Source organism: Diplotaxodon limnothrissa, linkage group LG23 (genome assembly GCF_057381915.1).
Source record: "Diplotaxodon limnothrissa isolate DT_005_m linkage group LG23, D_limnothrissa_male_GT1.1, whole genome shotgun sequence".
Lineage (NCBI taxonomy): Eukaryota > Metazoa > Chordata > Actinopteri > Cichliformes > Cichlidae > Diplotaxodon > Diplotaxodon limnothrissa.
The window spans coordinates 12121256-12141736 of record NC_140617.1 but is presented as its reverse complement, the minus strand read 5'-3'; the positions used below and the strand labels follow the sequence as shown (position 1 = coordinate 12141736).

The following is a 20481-nucleotide window of genomic DNA, read 5'->3' as shown; positions in this document are numbered from 1 at the left end:
TGGAAATGTGTAAGGAAAGAAAAGCATTCAAAGTAGATTTTTATGCAGATTAATGCCTAACTGTGAAAGGTATCCACTACCAACAAACACTAGCAAATGAATTTTGTTGGAATAGTTGAGATTTTGAAGTGTTGCTCTGAACTGGTGTGTTCTCAAGTTTGATTGTCTGACTGAGCTGAATCCCACTTTCTCATCCTTTACCTGTTCAAAATGGTGACACCAGCTTTTTAGTTCTGATGAAGTATGACTGGAAATAATTCAAATGCTCCTTTTTGCAAGTTTTATGGAAAATCATCTATTTGAGATTGAATAAACAAGCAGCAAAGAAGCGTATCTTTCGCCTTCCTGCCAGCTGGTGGATGTCCCTGACTGTAACAAGGAAGCAAATTAACTCCCTGTCAAACAGATTTCACTGAGTAGTTTCTCTAACCATATTAGAGTGGATGATTAGAGCAGGATGAATGACCAAAGCTCAGTGGAATTTACTCGCAGCTGAAAGAGTCTTTGATCAGCGCTGACGGTCGGTCTCGCGTGCTGCTGGCTGTGAGCGCCGATATTTGCGGTTAAAATAATCAACTCATTTGTGAATAAGTGGCAAACTCAGGCGATGCTTTGGCACATTTAAAGTACAATTCTGAGATTTAATATCTATTTTGGTGACGTTTTGCAATATGGTGCAAAATGTGCCTCTGATTGCCGTGTTTGTTAACGAAGAAAGGGGCTGCTTTTTCCTGGCAACATCTTCCTGCCTCCCAGCCAGAAAAGTTTCTTTCTCATCTCTCATGGATGTCCTCTACTGAGTAGACAAGGCCAGATGGATGACTGCTGCTCTCTTTGGTCCTGTTGGCAGTGAAACCAGCAATCCCTGAGAGATGCAGAGAGCCGCGTGCCAGGAACACTCTGCCGTCTAACTCCCACAGACACCTTGTTTAGTGGGCGGCTGGTTAAAAACACAAACACACAGGCTGCTGGTCGTCGCCACAAAGATACCGTTGACAGAGCGAAGACGCTAATTAAAACACTGAAAATTAATGTCCATCTGTCACTGTATCCTTCTGGAGTTGTACGTGGATATAAACCGCTTGTTCACATGCGGCACAAGGAAAGATCATCATCCTCCCTCCCAGACAAAGGTGTTAGAGCCTGGTGAAAGCCATCTAGACTTGTCATCTTCTTCCTCAGGCAAAAAGTAGAACTCCAAGGACCCCAAACAAGCCCAGGTCTGGCGTAGCGTAGAGATGAAACAGTTAAATGACTTTGATGTTTGATTGAAATGCAATGAAATGACTGATTTTAACCAGGAAACATCTGAGCGGTCAGTTATGAGGGTGTGTGTCGCTCTCGATCCATAAACTTACATTAAATGATGAAAAAACTAAACAAGGAGGAATAAGAGCAATCTCTCTTCAAGAATGGAAATATAGACATTAAAAGGACAAAAGAGCAGAAAATATGAAAAATCTTCTATTCGCTCTTCTTGCAGAAAGCTTTATTAAAGCAGTCAGGCATCAGTACTGTCATCCTATACCGACGGGCCGGGGAGGCCGAGCTGCTTCTCCCTCCACGTGGTCCCTCCCTCTCTTGGCCCTCCTCTTGACCATGCTTGGGTAAAAGACTTTACCAAGGAATGGGTGTATCCATCTGAGCATGCCCAGACATGATCTGTGTCGGTGGGGGGGGGATCCACACCGTTAGCTGACCTTCTCCAGCTTCTCTCCTGTCTTCTTCTCTGCCTCTTACTAACCACCCCGCATCCTAACAGACACTTTGCATCTATGAGTGGGCAACAGTTACCACAGTGATTGCCTCTCAGTCGCTCAGGTTTAATCATAACGTAGAATGCATTACCAAAGGAGATAATACAGCTATTGCAGGCTTATTGTTATTATTATACACTACCGGTATTAAACACATATGCCCACTCATAGCTGCTTTGTCTGAATGTCCACTTCCAGACCACAACATATGCACAAGCAGAACTCTGTGCTTTATTTTAAACGCTATTATTTTATAAAGAAACATTTGAATAGTCAGTACTCTGCTTTATATTCACCAGGTTATAACTGAGTCCATTTCGTTGTTTCTTTTGTGAAACTGAAATGGAAGTGTAACTTTTTTTAAATTTAATTATGGAGGAGAATTCGAAATAGAGGGCACAGCGGCTGCGACATTAGCACAGTGGAGATTGGGAGACTCGAGGGTATTAATGGCACTTTTACTCTTTGTCCTGTCCCGTCAGGCTCTGGGGTGGACGATGCTGTAGGAGAAGTGTCCATCCATGTGGAGATTTTCACTCACCCGAACACCGGAGAGCACAAAGTCACAGTGAAAGGTGAGCAAAAATATTTTGTATCTTTGTTGTTTTCACATTTATTGGGACTGAATCTGAGGGTATTTCTGGAAATAACATTCAAGTCATAGTTTAACATTTAAACATTGCTAGACCCCGCGGGCAGGACTGTATGGCCATAACAGGGCACCAGAATATAGCTCTAGCTTTCATCTGCCATAGAAAAATATGATTTTGTAATGAATACTCTTCCAATTCTATTTTCATTATCTTGACCATAAACTGAATGTGAGGCCTGAGGGAGAGCCAGTATTGTCTGAGTTTCCTGTTCACTCGCCCTCGCTTACCGCTCCACTTTTTCACACATTTTCTCCACACGAATCTCACAGTCACCCACACCTTCCCGCTCTCTTTCCTTCCTTTAGCTCTGTCTTTCTGTCTGTTTCAGTGGTCGCTGCAAATGACCTGAGGTGGCAGACGCAGGGAATATTCCGGCCTTTTGTGGAGGTCTATATCATCGGCCCTCACCTCAGTGACAAAAAGAGGAAGTACGCCACGAAGTCAAAGAACAACAGCTGGGCTCCCAAATACAACGAGACCTTCACTTTGTAAGTGGTTGATGTGCATCGATGATTTGAGGGATTGTTTCGAGAGATTTTTGTAATATTCTCCATCGCCCCACTCTGCAGCACCCTGAGTAATGAGGTGGGTCCTGAGTGCTACGAGCTGCAGGTGTGCGTGAAGGACTACTGCTTTGCTCGAGAGGACCGCACCGTGGGCATGGCTGTCCTTCAGCTGAAGGACGTGGCCCCTAAGGGCAGCGCCGCCTGCTGGCTGCCGCTGGGTAAACGCATCCACATGGATGAGACAGGACTGACCGTCCTGCGCATCCTCTCCCAGCGCAACAACGACGACGTGGCCAAGGAGTTCGTCAAGCTCAAGTCCGACCAGCGCTCTGCTGAGGAGGGCCGTAGCTAGGGGGCCAAATCGCAGTTTAAAATGCCACGTCAGGAACTCGAATCTGCCCAGGAGCTCTCCTGAGCCACTGCAAGCCACTGCCCCGATTATCCAGTGTTGTAAAAGCACACATAAGACAAGAGTCGCCACACATACTGTAAATACATTTATTTCAGTGGAAATGACAGAGTGCGAAGCAAAGCATCACTCGTTTTCTGAAAACGCACCAGTGTCTTTATTGTTACTGACTTCATCAAACATGTTTTTGATTCAGTTATACATAGAGTTTAATCTTAGAGCATATAACTACTTTCCTCTAATCCCAGAGGAGAGCCATGTCATCCCACACACACACGCACACCTCACTTGACTGGTCAGAGTGAGAAATATCTTGTAGCCTTTAATATTTTGGCGTTCTTTCTCACTCTTTCTCTGCCTTTTTAACCTTACCCTCAACTTTACCGACCCCCAGCTCCTCTCGTCCCTTCCCTAGTTTGCAACCACTTAGAGAAGGGACCGCAAGTGCCAACAAGGAATTGCTCAAATATGCCAAGACCAGCCCTAAGCACAACCGGACCAACTGTCCACCTGACCCGTAAACAACTACAACGGCTGCAGCCTCAAACATTCCAGATATTGGGTGGGGAAGACATACAGGGAACAAAGCACTATTTAGTTATGATGAGTTTAATATTTATTTACTTTTTTCTTCCAGATTATATCTATATTTTAATAATTCTATATATCATCACATATATATATATAAACTATTAAGGACATATGTAAAGATAAATACAGGATTGTTCGATGGAACTGTGGTCGGCTAAAGATTGTCCTCGTCCGTCTCTCTGTCCGTCTACCCTGTAACAGAGCACACTGCCTGACACCCTTAATGCCTTCCGTCTTGTTAACCCTTGCACATTATGTATGTCCTGTTTCCTATATGATAGAGAGCGGAGCCTGATGATCAAGCGCTGTAAATCATCGGACTGTATGTGTGTGAAAATGAGTGTGAATGTGCGATCCAGTGTTTGTAATACGTTCTAATGTCAACCTCGTGTGACCGCCCGTGTTGTCTGTCACCTGCAGATGTAATCACTGAAAGCCATCACAAGTGAAGGACGTCACAACGGGTGTAGCGGGGGTGCGATAAGATTCGGGGGATTTTTATTGTTTCGTTCAGTTTGTTTAATTTATCACAGACCAAGGTTATATTGTGCGGTGGATATTTCCACCTGGTTTACTGCAAACATTCCTCAGCCAGGCAGCTCTGTAAGGACAGTCAACTGCCTTTAAAAAGTGCGTGCTAATTAAAGTCCTACATGTATAATTAGATGATTAAAAACACAGTCCCTGAGAAGCTAAAATAACCACGTGGGTTACACAACAGCACATTCCCCAACACGGGGAGAGCACATACCGCTAATGATCCAGCGCTTATCGCGTCTAATGATCCACCTGCAGATGCCGTAACCCTTAATCGTGAGTGAGAAACGAGACCTCTGCTAAAGGGCTGCAGATCCAGACCGAGCCAGGTCTGGATGTGACATTTAAAAGAGGGCCTACTGTCCACAGTACAGAGATGTAGTGTGAAAATAGAAGAAGCACAGGGGCTTTGCTACACATAAAAACACATTTATACTCTGAGCTTGTTTTACAGCAGTTCACCTGAAGCTACGGTCACTTTCATGTGAAACTAAATGTTTTAAAACGACTGCTCGCTGTCTAACATGTCTCTCAATGCGACATCTATTTTTAAGAAAATACCCTTTAAAAAAAATAATATATTTGTTGTTTTCTCGTGAACAAAAAAATCATGGGGGTGATGATAATAACAGGATGATCGGTTGGTTGGATGTTTTTCTGCCTCATTACTAAGATGCCCCCTCCCAAACCTGAATAATATCAAAGTCCCCATTATTAGAACAAGGCCTACAAACTGAACTCTATGCATCTGATCTATAAAGTCTCTGTAGATGAGTGATTTGGAATCAGTCTTATAATGTTTACATTGTGGATTATTATTCTAATTATATCAGCACAAGCGTTTGTCTGATATGTTGTAAATGCCGTCTCTGTTTCGATGGGCCAAACATCACAACTGCGGTAGAGCTGACCAGAGACGGGAAGTTTGGTCAGCTCAGAGGAAACCGATCGGGAGGGAGATCGATCGCTGCGGTCGGGTAGTTGTAAATAGCTCGGATGTAACAAACACACGTCATACTATGTGAAGTGAAGTTTCGCTGCTCTTTTGTAGACTTGAATTTTGCTGCGAGTGACTGCACAGCTGGTGTTTATGTGCGACTGGGTGCCCAATCTGGAAATGTAGCTACTATTGAAGGGTATAGAAAGACCGCGTGCACTCTAGAGATCAATAACAGAGCGTCTGTATTACTTTAATGGGGCCTGATCAGGAGCCATTCAAAGTAATGCATCGTATATCATTATATATAACATGCTGCCTGCTAGTGAAAACTACTCACAGCTAAAAGTTAAGCAATCCCTTAATATGATCTTGTGTGTGTACAAGGTCTTTTATTAAGAGGGCACATCTACTTTTAATAGCAAAATCAATAACAGGTACGCAGCTGGAAATGCCACGAAAAAAAAACAAAAACTTTATTGCTGTTGACAATGATACTTTAGGAGAGGAAATTCTTCCCCTTCCTCCACCTTCAGAGGCCCGGACTGCGTGTTGGATTATCAGGTTGGCACGTTGAACAGGAACGCACACACAGAGGTGGATGAAGCACAACGAAAAGCACACAGACACAAGTGGACACACATGCATGATCCGTCCTGAAGTGTCTCGCTGAGCAGGCCACACAGACAGATACCTGCACAGCGCTGCTGGTCCGGTACTTCCAGATACGGTGCATGATAGGAACAATAAACAAAAAGTAAAAAAACGTGTATTGTGCCAGCACGCATAATTATTTGATGTTTAACTGCCAATTGTTGTCTTCTTTATTTTGATATTTAATTATCGTTTTCTATTTTTCAAATGTTTGTGAATATATAAATATGTATTACTGATGCTGTGTAGTGGTACAAAGTACTCGCATGAGAATTTTTTTATACACGAGATGTTTCTAAAGATTCTTTCTTTTGGGCTTGTTTTTTATTATTATTATTATTATTATTATGGTTGTTCTTATTGGGGGTTGAGGTTGCTGGGACTGCAGTCTCGTTGTGTTTCTGCTTCCAATAAAATATGAAATAAAAGCTCGTGGTCATTCTTTGTCAAACTGTTCAAAGGAATAGCCACATTTAGTTTTATTTAGTTATATTGATTTAATTTTATCCAGGTCTTTAACACGTGCTCTCTTTCATGCCATTTTAGCTATTTTTCCGAGATGTACCTTTCTGAAATAACTCGCAACCTTCTATAAGATACAGACTACACCGATGACAGCCTAATTAAACAAGTTAATGCACATTTTAAAAGTCTGAAAGGAGAAATTCTCAGTAAGTCATTTCAATTTCCAAGGAATAACTTCAGCAAGTTAGGAGTTAAATTCACTGGAGCATTAATAAATTTGCATCCTGCTTCTTATGCTTTGCGCAGAAAGGAGATCTTGAGGGAGTCTGGGATGACTAACTGCTCCGCGCTGAGGACGGGGGGAGGCGAGTAGAGGAATATGACAGGAAACACTCTCCTCACATCCATTAGGAGCTGTGAAGGCTGACTGTTAGAGCGGCCTTTGAGAAGCCCCTAGGACAGCAAAGACAGAGAGGAACATGGGATGCAGTGTATTTTCCACATGAGGAACATGTTTAACCTTACATCTGCAGACTGTACCTGAACAGAACGTATGAAATTCAGAGTGACTCTTTCATCCAGATCGCTGTGGGGGGTGTAGAGAGTCAGAATCTTCACGATCTGTCAAACAAAATAAGAGACCAGCAGCCAATGAAATCATGCACACACGTTCGTCTCCCAGCAGAATCCAAGTAGACAAACAGACCCACCTGCTGGCTGGACAAGGCACTGCAAGTCCGGACGATCCCCTGAGCATCCGCCTCGGTCTTTTTCCCCACCTGCAGCAGCTGCACTGCCTGGATGAGGGGCTCTAGTGTGGCCACAGCGCCCCCTGCCTGTAAACCGCGGCCCCGCAGCCACTCCTCCAGGACGCTCACATTGTAGCTGTGACAAGAAAAGGATTTGAGATAAATCCGTGTTTATTTCTATAAGACCACACAAAGCAGGTGGAAAGAACAACATGCAGACTGTTGTGCAGCACGTGATCTAGCTCTGGAATACAACAAAGGCGAAATTAATGTTGACACTCTTTCAGGGTGCTGATTATTAAAGTTGAAGCTGTGTTTGTGGGGATGCTGTATTATACATATGACATTCATCTCTGCAGTAGGTCTAGGCTGCTGTGGGCTAATCTCCTTTCAAATTTCCTTTATTTGGCCTTTACATGCTAAATGCTAATCTGAAAACAACTAAACCTCATTTTAGATCACACAACTGAGATACAAACAAATTGAGGTCATTTAATTTTTAAAATTTATGGACTTCAAAATCAAGATATACTAGTTAATGTGGAATATGTTTATGGTCTGCGTCTTTATTTGCATCTCATGTCAGACTGTAAATCTAAGTGCAGGGTTAAAGTGTGTTTCTACCGTATTTGCAGGCCACGACTCCAGCTGCACATGTCCTTCCTCAGCAGCAGGCTGTTAAAAGCAGAGGCACAGATGAGGTAGGTGAGCTGGTGAAAGGCTTGCTCCATCAGGGTCTTGGGCAGAGCTTGTTGAGTCAGAGCGGTGTGAAGGGCTCCGAGCTCCCTCAGCACAGACGCCATCGTGGGAGCCTCGCCTCCTACAGTCCTGGGGTCTGAGCCGGCCCGCTTCCTGCTCACTGCCAGCTTCACCGCTGAGCCTGATAGACCTTGGATGGTTTCGCTCTCCAACAGGGCAGGGACTGAGGGAGGGGAGGGTTAGAAAATAGATAAGAGGAGCAGAGAAGGGGAGAGCGTCAATCATCACTTTTTGCAGTACCTATGATGTTTTGTAGACGGGTCTCGGTGATGGAAAGGAGCTGCTGATAGGCCTGGATAGAGAGGTCGCTCAGGGTGCGGATCAAGTCATTCATATCAGCAGACAGGGGAACCAGTGTGTCTGAGTCGAGGGTCTGAAAAGCAATCAGTCCAGTCACGTGTGAAAGTAATCAGTGAATCCTAAACTTTTATAATCTAGTCAGTGACGTAGAAAGTAAATGAAAGCTGAGCCTGCCTGCTTTGGAGAGTGCTGGGTCAACAAGTCGTGGAACAGACAGATGTTCTTCAACCACAGAGCAGCCATGTCTATGTCACTGACATGTTTCTGCAGAAAAACGATGAAAGGGAAAATGGTTACATTTTAATTAGAAATCATTGCTAACAATGAAAAATGAAACTGTGATTGTTTGAACAGATGTGTTTAAAACAGACTTTGCTATGGTTATGTTGGCATGAGATGCTCATGTGGGCCAAATTAATCACAAGGACAAGTTTCAAAGTCAGCTGTCAGTGTCATTTTGTAAATGGCTGCCTGCCTGACTCGACGTGAACCGTCCTCAAACATTAAACTTCAACCATACGGCACACCGAGAAGGCTCAGAGATCAGGTCACCTTCAGAGCTGCCTTCATAGCGGTGACAGCAGCGCTACAAAGAGAGCGAGCGCGAGCTTGGTCCCCGCTGCAGTCGGCCTGGCGGACACACAGGAAGAGCACGCTGGCAGGCAGACCGGGAGCCAAAGACAGGGCGCTGTCAACACGGATGTCTGAAGCACAAACAGAAAGGGAAGCAGTGGCAGAGAGAGGACAAGGCCAGGCCAATGCTGTCAGCTTCAAGAGCTGGCTACACTTATTTCTACAGTGACATCATACTTACCGCTGAATTATTACACATTCAAACCCTGCCCTCCAAATTACATTTTGACACATTTTACCATCATTGTAAAAGTGCTTGATTATTGCCTTTCAAAACATGTTTTCAATCTCATCCCTCATCTTAAACGCCTGCTTCACAGCTCCTCAAAACCTTCAAGAAAGAAGAGAAAAAGAGGTGGGTGAAGATGATTGAGGCAGACGGGGGGTTGATCTCACCTGTGACGAGATTCTTGATCAGTTTGGTTTCGTCTCTTTTTCTACATTCCAGTAAACCAGTAACTGCTGCTGGCTTCGACTGGGCAGGAGAGGAAGTCTCTGTGGCCAAAGCTGATGGGAAAACTGAAGAGGAAACACGCCGTGGCAGTGAAACAGAGAACAGCACATTGAAAACTATAAATGTAGAAGATTGTTAAACTGAGAGGCAGATTATTGTAATTATATTACTCTAATAATAAGTGTTCATTTACCATTGGTAATAAAGTCTCATGATCAAAATGTACACAAATCAAATCAGTGATAGAGCCGCCAGTCATAGGCCCAGTGAGGGAGCCTATGTTAGGCTATTGTTGCATTGATGTTTTTTGTTTTAAAATTCCACAGGAGACTCAGCGGCTGCAGATTTTTTTCCAGCCTGCAGTGACTTTCAGCTTCCGGGCTCATTCAGGTAAAGTCTCACCTTGTGTCAGGAGTCGCCTCAGTGAGACTGTGTTTCTCAGTTCCTTCAGCTCTCTCCTCAGCCTCACACATTCACGCTCTCGGGCTTCCAGCAGCTCCTGAACATCCTTTAAAAAACACATTTAAATTTGTGACTTCAGCCTCAATGTGAATATATAAAAATTATAAACGATGATCTGAAACAAAGTGACACGCAAACAGAATAAATGAATAGACGAATGAATAAATGATAAACGTTACAGATGGACAGCTTTAATAAGTGACAACCATCAGATCCAGAGAACTCTTACAGTTTTATTATGACCTGAGTAATGATACCAGTGAAATGTCCTGCCGTGACTATTTAGATTAGATTAGATTAGATAGAACTTTATTAATCCCTCGGGTGGGTTCCTCTGGGAAATTCGATTTCCAAAAAAGCACAGCACCGACAGAAGTTACAGAGTTACAGAATATTATATATATATACACACACACACACACACACACACACACACACACACACACACACACACACACACACACACCACACACACACACACATATATATATAAATACAGAGACAATATAAATAAAATATACGAAGGGGACCGGGGCTGGGAAACTCCAGGCCTGAAGGCCCGGTGTCCTGCAGGTTTTAGATCTCACCCTGGGTCAACACACCTGAATCAAATGATTAGTTCATTACCAGGCCTCTGGAGAACTTCAAGACATGTTAAGGAGGTCATTTAGGCATTTCAATCAGCTGTGTTGGATTAAGGACTCATGTAAAACCTGCAGGACACTGGCCCTTGAGACCTGGAGTTCCCCCACCCCTGCTTTAGGCAATGTTTTCTGTTTTAACTTCTTCTCTTTTTTTACCTCTCCTTTTATTGATTTTTCCAGCCCTTCTCCTAGTGTTAGGCTTTCATTAAAGATCATTAAAGTACTTTTTTTTTTAAAAACCCTCTCATGTGGGGCTTTAATAAATTTATACCTGTCTCTGTGCAGCAGAGGAAGAAACAGACACCGCTTGGGCAAGCTGACTCCTCAGAGTTTCCAGTTCCTTCTCCCACTGACTGCACTGGTTACGTAGCTGGCTCTCCAGAAACCTGAAACACACACACACACACACACAGACATGTAGATTAAGGACAGAATAACTAATAATGAGCTCATCCACCAAATATAAATCACTGCACAAAACTGAAAGCTAGTGCTCTGCCAAAATGAAGGAATGAGTTGGTGTTGAGAGACTGACTTGTTTGCCACTCGTACAGCATCATAAGCATGAGCCAGATCTTCTCCCTTCATCTTCACCGATGGGTCTTTGGCCACGTCCATCTTCTCCATCAGCTGCTCCTGTCATTACAAACATGAACACAGTGAGATAGTAAAGGACACTGCCTGTGCTGGTGATGCTGCAGTGACGATGTGAAAGTTAGGACTTCAGTCGTGTGGTCCTCTTTATTTCATTACCATTGAGGCTTCAGAGCTCCACATTGAGACTCTCTTCTCTGCAGAGGGGGACGTCACGCTGATCCTTCGGACCTCCTCTGGGGATGGAACAGCAGATGGGAATGGTGATATGGAGAGTGGGGTGAGAGACTGGGGGGACAGCGGCGTCGAGGGAGAGAGAGGTTCCAGACTCTGGGTGGAGTCGGTTCTTCTGTGGCCTTTGGTGCGCTGCGACATGAGGAGGAAGAAATTACAGGAAGCACTCAAGATTAATTTTCAAACGAACAAATTGCATTTAAGGCTGTCTCCCTTTGCAGCTAGCTAATGACCTCTGTGAGCAGACTCATCTCCCTGAGGTTGTCATATCTCTGCTCCAGTCTGGTGAACTCTCTCAGAAGACCCTGATACTTTCTCCTCTCCTCGTCCACCTCTGCCCGAAGAGCCGAGGTCACCTGAGACACAGCCTGATGCACACACTCTGCACATAGAGCGAGAAGGAAATGTTTGACAGACACAGACAGAAGAAAAACAGCTGTGACTGTACAATGCTAGTAAAGGGAAGGCCCACCTTCTTGTTTTTCTTCTTGTTCCAGCAGGGAAGCCGAGAGATCGTCTCTCTCTTTGCAAAAACTATCCCTTTCTTTCTGTAGTGCTTGCAGCTCCTTAAAGAATCAAAGTCAATAAACAGACCAAATCAGAAGCATTCCCTACTAGATAAAAGGAGGAAAGTGTGTTTATTGTTTGGAGACCTACTTCTTTAAGCTGGAGGATCTCCTGGGCAGCTTTCTCTTCAGCTCTTCTTCTCTCCTCTGCCTCCTTTTCGCTGATAACAGGCCCAGGCGGAGGCTTCTCCTGTAACTGGCTCTCTAGTTTTTGTATCGTTGCCCTCAGAGCCGCCAGCTCGGTGCTGGAAGCCTCTCGCTCTGCCATTAGGGTTTCTCTCAAAGCAGCGCTCTCCCTGGCCTGGATGCACACAAAAGCAACTTTGCCATGTGAATGTAAAGTGAAACGACCTCTTGACTCATACAATTAATTAATGCTTATCAAAATCACATGAGATGGTCAAATCCCTGCACAACTCTCACCCACCTCCTGGTCTGCTTTCAACTGCAGCTGCATCAGTTTGACCTCCATGCCTTTGTTGAGCTCTCTGTATCTCTCCACAGAGCGGGCCTCAGACTTCAGTTTCAGCAGCTGTCTCCTGGCAGCCTTGCGGCGAATGCAGCACTGCATGAACACGACCGCCGCACGTACGCGCCTGTACGCCTGCCTCGCCAACCACCCACGCACCGTGGCCTGGAGCAGCACGGCCGCCCTCTCTGCCACCAGCTGAGGAACCAACAGGTTTTTAAATGCATTCAGGTCAAGTGTTTATAACTTGTAATTGCGTGTAAATAGCCTCTTTTAAGATTAGAGCAAACATGGATAAAACATATTTACACAGGAAAATAAATCAAACCCGAGTATAAAGGTTGATGCCATTTTTTAAACATCTGCTGTGCCCTGTAATGAGGGAGACACTAAATGCTGACCAGTCTGTATCTGCGGCGCTCCAGCATCCCCCTGGTGAATGCCTGGATTGTGACAGTGGCGTGTCGGATCATGAAAAATAGCTGCCTGACCACCATCATACGATAAGTCTTCTGGATCACCAAGGCAGCCCTGGTGTAGCGCAGGATCAAAGCCAGTCTGCAGCCATGCAACAAAGAAGAGTTTCATATATGGAATATTTTATTAAGTTTAGACTTTTGTCATTTTGTCTTCTTTCAGCTGCTCCCTTTAAGAATCTCCACCGTGGTTCATCTGCCTCCATCTCAACCTATCCCAGCATCCTCCTCTGTCACACCAGCCCTCTGCATGTCCTCCTTCACTACATCCCTGCACCTTCTCTTTTCCTCCTTCACGGCGGCTCCATCTTCAACATCCTCTCGCCCTCCTCTGCACATGTGCAAACCATCTCAGCTGTCTGACTCTGAGTTGTCCCTGCGATGGACTCATTCTTAATCATGTCCAGTGAGGAGCTTTACGCCTCAATCTCAGCTCTCTGTCTTTTCGTCAGTGCCACCGTCTCCAAGCCAGACATCATAACAGGTCACGCTGCCATTTTTTAAACCTTTACTCCCATTCTTGCTGCTATATTTCTGTCACAAATCACCGCTGACACTCATCTCCACCCACTCCACCCACTGCTTCACCTCTCTCTCTGCTTTTGATAGCTGACTCCAGGTATTTTCACTCATCCACCTTCATTTCCTCTGCTCCCTGCAGCTTCATTGTTACACCCATCTCCCTCTCTTGCTTTTACTTTCATTCTTTTCTCAGAGCATACCTCCAAAAGCTTTCCTTCACCTGCTACCCACTCTCACTACAATCATCTTCTAAATCTGGGTCATCATATCTAGTGTTTCAAACATTAACAAGAATTCTAGAACATTCCAATTGTTCTTTTAAAAGAAATGAAGTGGCTTAGCCTGACATAGCCATACATCATAGTAAAGAGACACAAACACTCTTGCTGTCCTCACCGTCTGGCCAGCGCCCCTCTGCTGTATCTCTGTATGGTGAGAGTAGCCCAGAGGATCCTGGTGTATCTGATCCGTGCCAGCCATCCTCTAACCTGACTCTGGATGATCACAGCAGCCACTCTCAGTCTCTCAGCTCTCAACCTCTCCAAAAGAGCCACCTGACCAGCCCGGAAAAATACTTTTGTCTTTCCAAAGCAGTACTGGTCCGGATCTGGGATGAGCTGAGGCAGGGCCTGTCTGCACGAGGCCTGGGCCTGGTCCTGGCTCTGAGGCCCCCGAAGAAGAATTCGATACCTGCTGAAGAACTCCTCATACGTCCATCTGGATTCACAGATCAAATAGAGTAAATCTCAGAGAAAAACAGTTGATATTTCTGTTTTTATAACATAAAAATCGATCAATCAACCATTTACAATAAGATAATTATTTAATCTCAATGAACAGTTATACAAATTGATTCTTTTGCTACTTCGTGATAGCATTTAAGTCACTGTTTTGATTAAGTTTTCTGATTTATGTGACAATCTTCGCACATGTCTCAGAGCCACACTGTCACGACACTGTGCTCGTATTATAAAGACTAAAGTCTTAGAATTACTCAGTACCTGGACGGATAACCTGCTGCACTGATGCGGATGGTCTCCAGCACCCCACAAGCTCTTAGCTGCTGGACTGTCCTCTTAGGGTCAAACCTAACATGTATATAATGTTATAAAAGCAGTACCCATTAAATCACACCAAAAACCTTAGCTGTGGAAGTAAGCAAAATAAGGACTCACAGAAAAGGCTCTTTGAGGTCATTGGGTTTAATACAGCGGACGTAGTGAGGGGTGGTGCTGTTGAGAGTTTCCATTAACATCTGTAAGGACTGACGGAACTGAGAGGCCCAAAAAAAAGAACAATGAGCAGGAAAATTATGTTTAGGATGAATGGATGTGCAAAAAAAATGAAAAGATAAATGAAAAAAGAAAGAAAAACATCTAACCTGAAAGCCTACTGTCAGCTTGTGTTCTCTGGTGGCTCGTTTACCTGAGCGAATGCTTCCATTGGCCACAGGAGACGCATTTCTCTGCTGCTGGAACAACTCAGCGACCAGCTCAGACTGAAGCGCGCACACACACATACAGCGCTGGTGAAACTAATGTTGCTTAGAAATTATAAATTCATATATATTTAGAACATATCTACCTGACTTGCTTTCAAAATGTTAATGAGCTCTTCAAAGACCGTGTCTCGATTTTTATCTAAAAAGCCATCGCATTCATATTGGACCTGACGAAAAGAAAAGAAACCATCACTGCAAACACAGACACACTGAAGAGAATTACAAAAGGCCCTCAGAGAGAGCTCAGATATTCACCTGAGACCTGACGAATCCAGCATTATGTCACTTACTGTGTCAGCAAAGTGCAGGACGATGAAGGCGCTGTTTGACATGCGAGGCTTCCTGAAGTGAGGGTGAGGCTTGCTGTTCAGGTGCTGGTCGTACAGCTTGCGCACCCAGCTTTCATCAGAACCTTTAGGCATCTGGATAATGCACAGATGGACAGTTATTACACATACTAACACAGTTGTCACAAATGTCTAAATTAGTTAACATGCAAATGCTTTTATCCACACAGGAAAAAAAGATACGAGAACGAACAGAACTAGAGGATTGGATGACCGACCCTGCACTCCTCATCCAAGAGATCAAACATGCCCAGCTGTCCCTCTATTAGATCGATGCACTGCTGATTGTCACTGAACTCAATCCGGCTCCATGCCAGCTCCTCACGGACGTACTCCTCCTGCTCCAAGTGGAACACATGCTGCAAACACCACCAAACAAGTAATAATGAGACAGAATTAGAGAAAGACCATACCCATGATGGAAACCAACAAAAGACTGAAAAGACAGTGATGTGAGCGCAGGTGAAAGGACTGATTTCTTTGATATAACAGTTCAAAAGCAGCATAAACTAACTCTGACAAACACGACACAAACAGGAAGGGCACAAATCACAGAGGGAAAGGACGACAGCTTACTCTGTTGAACTGTTGCTGCAGTTTTTCATTTGCATAATTTATGCAGAACTGCTCAAAACTGTTCCTTTCAAAGGTCTCAAACCTGCTCCAAGGGAGACACCTGTCAGTCCACGTCAAAGGCATACAAAAACTTTAATCACACACTGCACAGTCACAGAGTTCATTCACTCACCCATAGATATCTAAAACCCCTACAAAGGATTTGGTCCGTCCTTGCTGGGCCCGCAGAGCTGAGTTGAGCCTCTGGACAGTCCACGCGAACAGCTGACCATAGATGTGTTTAGCAAGTGCGTCTCTGGCTTCTACGGCCTGCTGGCCAGTCATAGGTTTAACCAGCATCTCTCCTCCTACAGCAAATCTGCGATGGCACAGCCAGTGAGCCATCTGAGATCCCTCAACTCCAAGCAGCTTGGAGAAGACAGCCAGAGAGCGGTCCTCTGCCTGAGAAGCAAAGCAACTATTATGAAGGAACATGAACAAAAGACGAGTGAATGCAAAAGTATTCATGTAGATCATTACATCAATGTAACCCCGGTCAGAGCTTCGCCCACTGGCTTGAATGTTGACATTTCCCAGGTGGAGCACAGCTGACAGGATCCTGAAGAGTTCCATCTGTTGGTCAGGCTGCACACCTGCAATTTCAACATATATAACGTGAAGGATTTCCTGTTTTATCGTCAAAGATATATCGTACGTGCATGATTTGATGTAAACATTCTACCCAGAATGGTGAAAGCATTGCGAGTGCGCTCCAGGTCTGACAAATCATCAGTACCAGGTATCTGCATCTCTCCTCCCTGGTTAGTGTAGCGGAAATTCTCAGGAGCATCTGGACTCAATAAAACACACTCACACTCAGTGCACTGTGAACCTATTAACGTGGACACGGTATTCTTCTGAGAACAAACTGAGGGGGTTGCCTCTCACCCAGTTTGAGGGACCTCATTTCAGGCAGCTCTCTGGATGCACACAGCTGATAGAAGATATGGTAATTCCTCTCTGTTGATGCCTTAAAACAAACAAATAGGAAGAAAGCACGGATGATGCATCATTTCTACAAGACATTTGTGGTTTTGTGTGGCTTTTTGCTCTGGCCTAACTATATTGTAGCAAGTTAGTTTACCTGGAAGACCACCCGTGACTTCTCCAGCAGATAGGTCCTCATATTGGCCCCAATGATGTCCCCCTTTCTGCCAAAGCCAATCTCGATGTACTTCCCAAAACGACTGCTGTTGTCATTTCGGGTAGTTTTAGCATTACCAATGGACTGAAGACCAAAATATAGAAGTTTTTATATTAGTAGAATTTTTTATACTCTGTACCTTACAAAGTTGCACAGACCGAAATGTTGCATACTAATAAAAATAATGGTGAGCAGAGGTTATTCTTTGTCTCTTTACTAAGATTTTTTGTCACTGATTCAGGTGTGCAGCGCTTCCTAAATTTGATATTAAAACTTTTAACCATAACGAACATACAAAAAGAGGGAAATATTTGGGTCCTTTACCTCCATGATTGGGTTGGAAGCCAAAACTCTCTCCTCCACACTGGTCTGCTGTGCTGCTCCTCCAACCACAGCGAAATATCTCATGGTGAACTTTGCAGAGACAGTTTTCCCTGAGCCAGATTCCCCACTGATGATGATAGACTGGTTCTTCTCCTCCCTTTGCACAAAGACACAGTGACCATGACATCCCACACAGTGTAGTTAATGCTCAGAATATTCAAAAAGTTAATTAAGCATAAGACCACCAAACACCCAGGACCCCTGACCTGATCATAGTGCGGTAGGCCTCCTCAGCCACAGAAAAGATGTGTGGTTCCATGTCAGCCATGTCCTGACCGCTGTAAGCGTCTATCACCTCCTCTCCGTATATTGGAAGTTGGTCATATGGATTTATGGCCACTAACACAATACCTGGAGACACGGGAAGGAAATGCAATCTCACCACGAGAACCTGAATATTAATATATACCTGAATATATAAACATGGCTGTTATTTAAAAACAGATTTTAGAATAAAACTTGAAATTCTAATATAATGAGGACATGAATAAATGCTTTTATTTACTATATAATAATGTGACACTGCTACGTTTCATTAACTTTTGTTCACTCTTTCTGGAGCAGGTCATTTCCTGCTTGTTGTTGGTTGCTTCTCTCAATCATAGCAGATACAATCATGTGAAGAAGAAGGACTTTATATAATCCTGCAAAAAACTAAGTAAACACCATGATTCAGTAGGTTGTAGAACCACTTTTAGTGGGCAATAACTTGAAGTAATTGTTTTCTGCATGACTTTATCAGGCTCTCACATTGCTGTGGAGGAATTTTGCTTGAAAGTATTGCTTCAGTTCACTGAGGTTTGCAAGGTGCGCTGGCCCTGTGGCTGCAGAACAAGCCCGAAACAATGCTGGACAGCTGGTGTGAGGTGTTTGTCCTGATATGCCGTTTTTGGTTTCCTCCCAAACACTGAGGCTGTGCTTTATGATCACACATCTCCATTTTGGTCTCATCTGTTTGTTCGGACGCAACGTTGCAAATCTAAGCTGTGCTGCCATGGTCTATTCAGAGAGCAGAGGCTTTTTCCTGGAACCTTTCAGACTTTTTCTAACTTTACCATCATAAACCTTTACATTTAATGTGCTAACTGAGGCCTGTAGACTCTCAGGGGACTTTGGAGGGAATTTGCTGGAAGATTTTGTTAAGCACCAGATTGCCAGAGACCAGCAAATTACCAAAACCTTAAACCGTATAAACTAAAGTTAATCAAGTGCATTCGATTAGCAGCACCTCGCTCGTACTTCTCCTTTTAATTGGAAGCAGTAAAGGTGGGCTTAATTTTCACGGGGCTGAACAGAGTCCTGCAAGCTTTCTTTTTCACATGGCTGTAGCTGCCCCTCCCTGAGCCTGGATCTGTCAGAGGTCTTTGCCCTTCAAAGTGAGTTCTTCTTTCACACCATGGCCAAATGCTGCTCATGTGGGATCATTGGATTATTGGATATAGGATCTTTGCCATCTCAGTGTAATATATATTGAGATGTCTGGTCATGAAAAAGGTCAAACATTTATATATAAAAATGAAGATTTAGTAAGATGAGTCATCTAATTCAAAGATAATGTGCAACTACATACATAAGAGTTTTTTTCTTTCCTTTTACAGTGTAGCAGTGAGGGTGTAGTTTGAGCCTTTGACCTCCTATATTATAGACAGCATTATGAGCTGCAGTATAATCATGCAGACAGAAGCACACAGGAGCTGTTTCTGGCTTTTTTCCAGCAGGAATTTAAAGATCCTCTCTCACTCTCGCCAGTCTATTGTTGGCTGAGTAATCATCCCTGTTTTTCTAAAGTTCCCTGCCATCTCTCCAGTGCAGTGCTCACCACAGTATGTGTAGATGCTGCTATAGTCCAGGAATCGAACCCGGAGGTTATGCAGCACAGCGGGCTCGTGGAGAAAGCTGAGAGCTGTTAGATCATTCTCGCCCTCCAGTATGTCGGGATTCCCCAAAGGTGGGAGATCAGAGGGAGAGCCCACTGGGTAATGGACCTCCTGTCATTGAAAGCGGAAGTTAGAAGTCTCGGATGTAAGACATCGCTGAGAAAGGGGTTTTAGACAGATGCAATTATATCAAAATTGAGCATTTGGTTTAATCTATAGAGCGTAAAACAGTACTGCATCTCACATTTCCATTTGAGAGCTGTAGCAGCAGGTGCTTCTCTCCAGACCTGTAGTCCTGGAGAAGCTGGGCTGAAACCCAGACAGCATCTGGATCAGGAACCCACACATTTGCCCCCTAAAAAAGGAACAGACTGTCACTGGTGTGCAAAACACTGAGTGAAAAAAGAAGAAAAGTGCAGGATTAATCTGGATGTGCTGAAAAATCTGAAAGCTGATTTTATTTGCCATTTTACTTTTGTTGAACACTGTTAAGGTAGATGTCACACTTCCTGGACTCACCCAGTGAAGCTATTTGGTACCCATCAGCATAAAAAGCTCCTAAACTGTGTTAAAAATTAACCGCAGTCATCCTCCCTCCAAACTACCCGCGAGGATTAGGCATTGTTTAAAGCTGAGAAATCTAATTCGCTAATTCACTTATTAATGCACAGATTTTAAAAATAAGCTTCCAGTCTCACACATTTTTCATATATTCAGTAAACACTTTAATACCTCAGACTAACACACTGCTACCAGATCAAAGATCAGGAATAGTCCTAACTAGGACAATGAAACAGACTTGCTTACCTGACAAACTCATAGGATGCATCTACTTAGTGCTCAAACATAAGTAGCAAAGCTGTTTTTATACACTAAAGGATGTTTCTTATTCCAAGCACCTCGAAATTGCAGATTCCATAAATAATAATAAATCATTGCAAAGCCCTCAAGTTAATCCTAATCTTACCTTGCTGTACAATTCCAGTGTTGCCATCTTTAATGATTCAAAGCACGAGGACAAACATCACTTAACACAAGAGACAAGGTAACATCTGCAGGTCCCTCTGAGCAAACAGCCGGTATCCTCCCTCTCCTTGCAAAGCCGCGTCACATCCAGCTGACAGTAGCTTGCACTTTGTCCACATAAAGACACGAGGACTGGCAAGTTAACTGTTAATCTGCGAGGAGATGCAGTGATTGGATGTGCCGAGTGTGAAACATTTGTCCAGAGGTGATCATTGA

The 20481-nt window shown here is 44.0% G+C and overlaps 2 protein-coding genes across 3 annotated transcripts in view; one reads left to right on the top strand and one right to left on the bottom strand.

Moving 5' to 3' along the window:
- unc13a (unc-13 homolog A (C. elegans)) overlaps nucleotides 1-3268 on the top strand; it is a 43236-nt gene extending 39968 nt beyond the window's left edge. For both annotated transcript variants that reach the window (XM_085347089.1, XM_085347090.1), the window contains 3 exons: nucleotides 2240-2332; nucleotides 2739-2898; nucleotides 2980-3268. In XM_085347089.1, coding sequence (XP_085203215.1) covers nucleotides 2240-2332; nucleotides 2739-2898; nucleotides 2980-3268 — 542 coding nt within the window. The remainder of the gene's footprint in view (nucleotides 1-2239; nucleotides 2333-2738; nucleotides 2899-2979) is intronic.
- Nucleotides 3269-6800: 3532 nt separating this feature from the next.
- LOC146607643 (unconventional myosin-Va) lies at nucleotides 6801-20233 on the bottom strand. Its single transcript, XM_085348616.1, has 35 exons — nucleotides 20207-20233; nucleotides 19484-19594; nucleotides 19182-19350; nucleotides 17569-17713; nucleotides 17303-17459; nucleotides 16919-17062; nucleotides 16723-16804; nucleotides 16517-16624; nucleotides 16315-16427; nucleotides 15968-16236; nucleotides 15796-15877; nucleotides 15438-15578; nucleotides 15163-15294; nucleotides 14956-15039; nucleotides 14753-14869; nucleotides 14547-14644; nucleotides 14373-14459; nucleotides 13768-14088; nucleotides 12775-12931; nucleotides 12332-12571; nucleotides 11996-12205; nucleotides 11811-11904; nucleotides 11572-11720; nucleotides 11264-11470; nucleotides 11046-11146; nucleotides 10782-10896; nucleotides 9807-9912; nucleotides 9347-9469; nucleotides 8870-9021; nucleotides 8492-8581; nucleotides 8258-8390; nucleotides 7883-8180; nucleotides 7220-7394; nucleotides 7050-7130; nucleotides 6801-6962 (listed from the first exon to the last, which is right to left on the bottom strand). Exons 1-35 carry the CDS (start codon nucleotides 20231-20233, stop codon nucleotides 6801-6803), a joined length of 4980 nt encoding a protein of 1659 aa, XP_085204742.1.
- Between the last annotated feature and the right edge of the window lie 248 nt (nucleotides 20234-20481).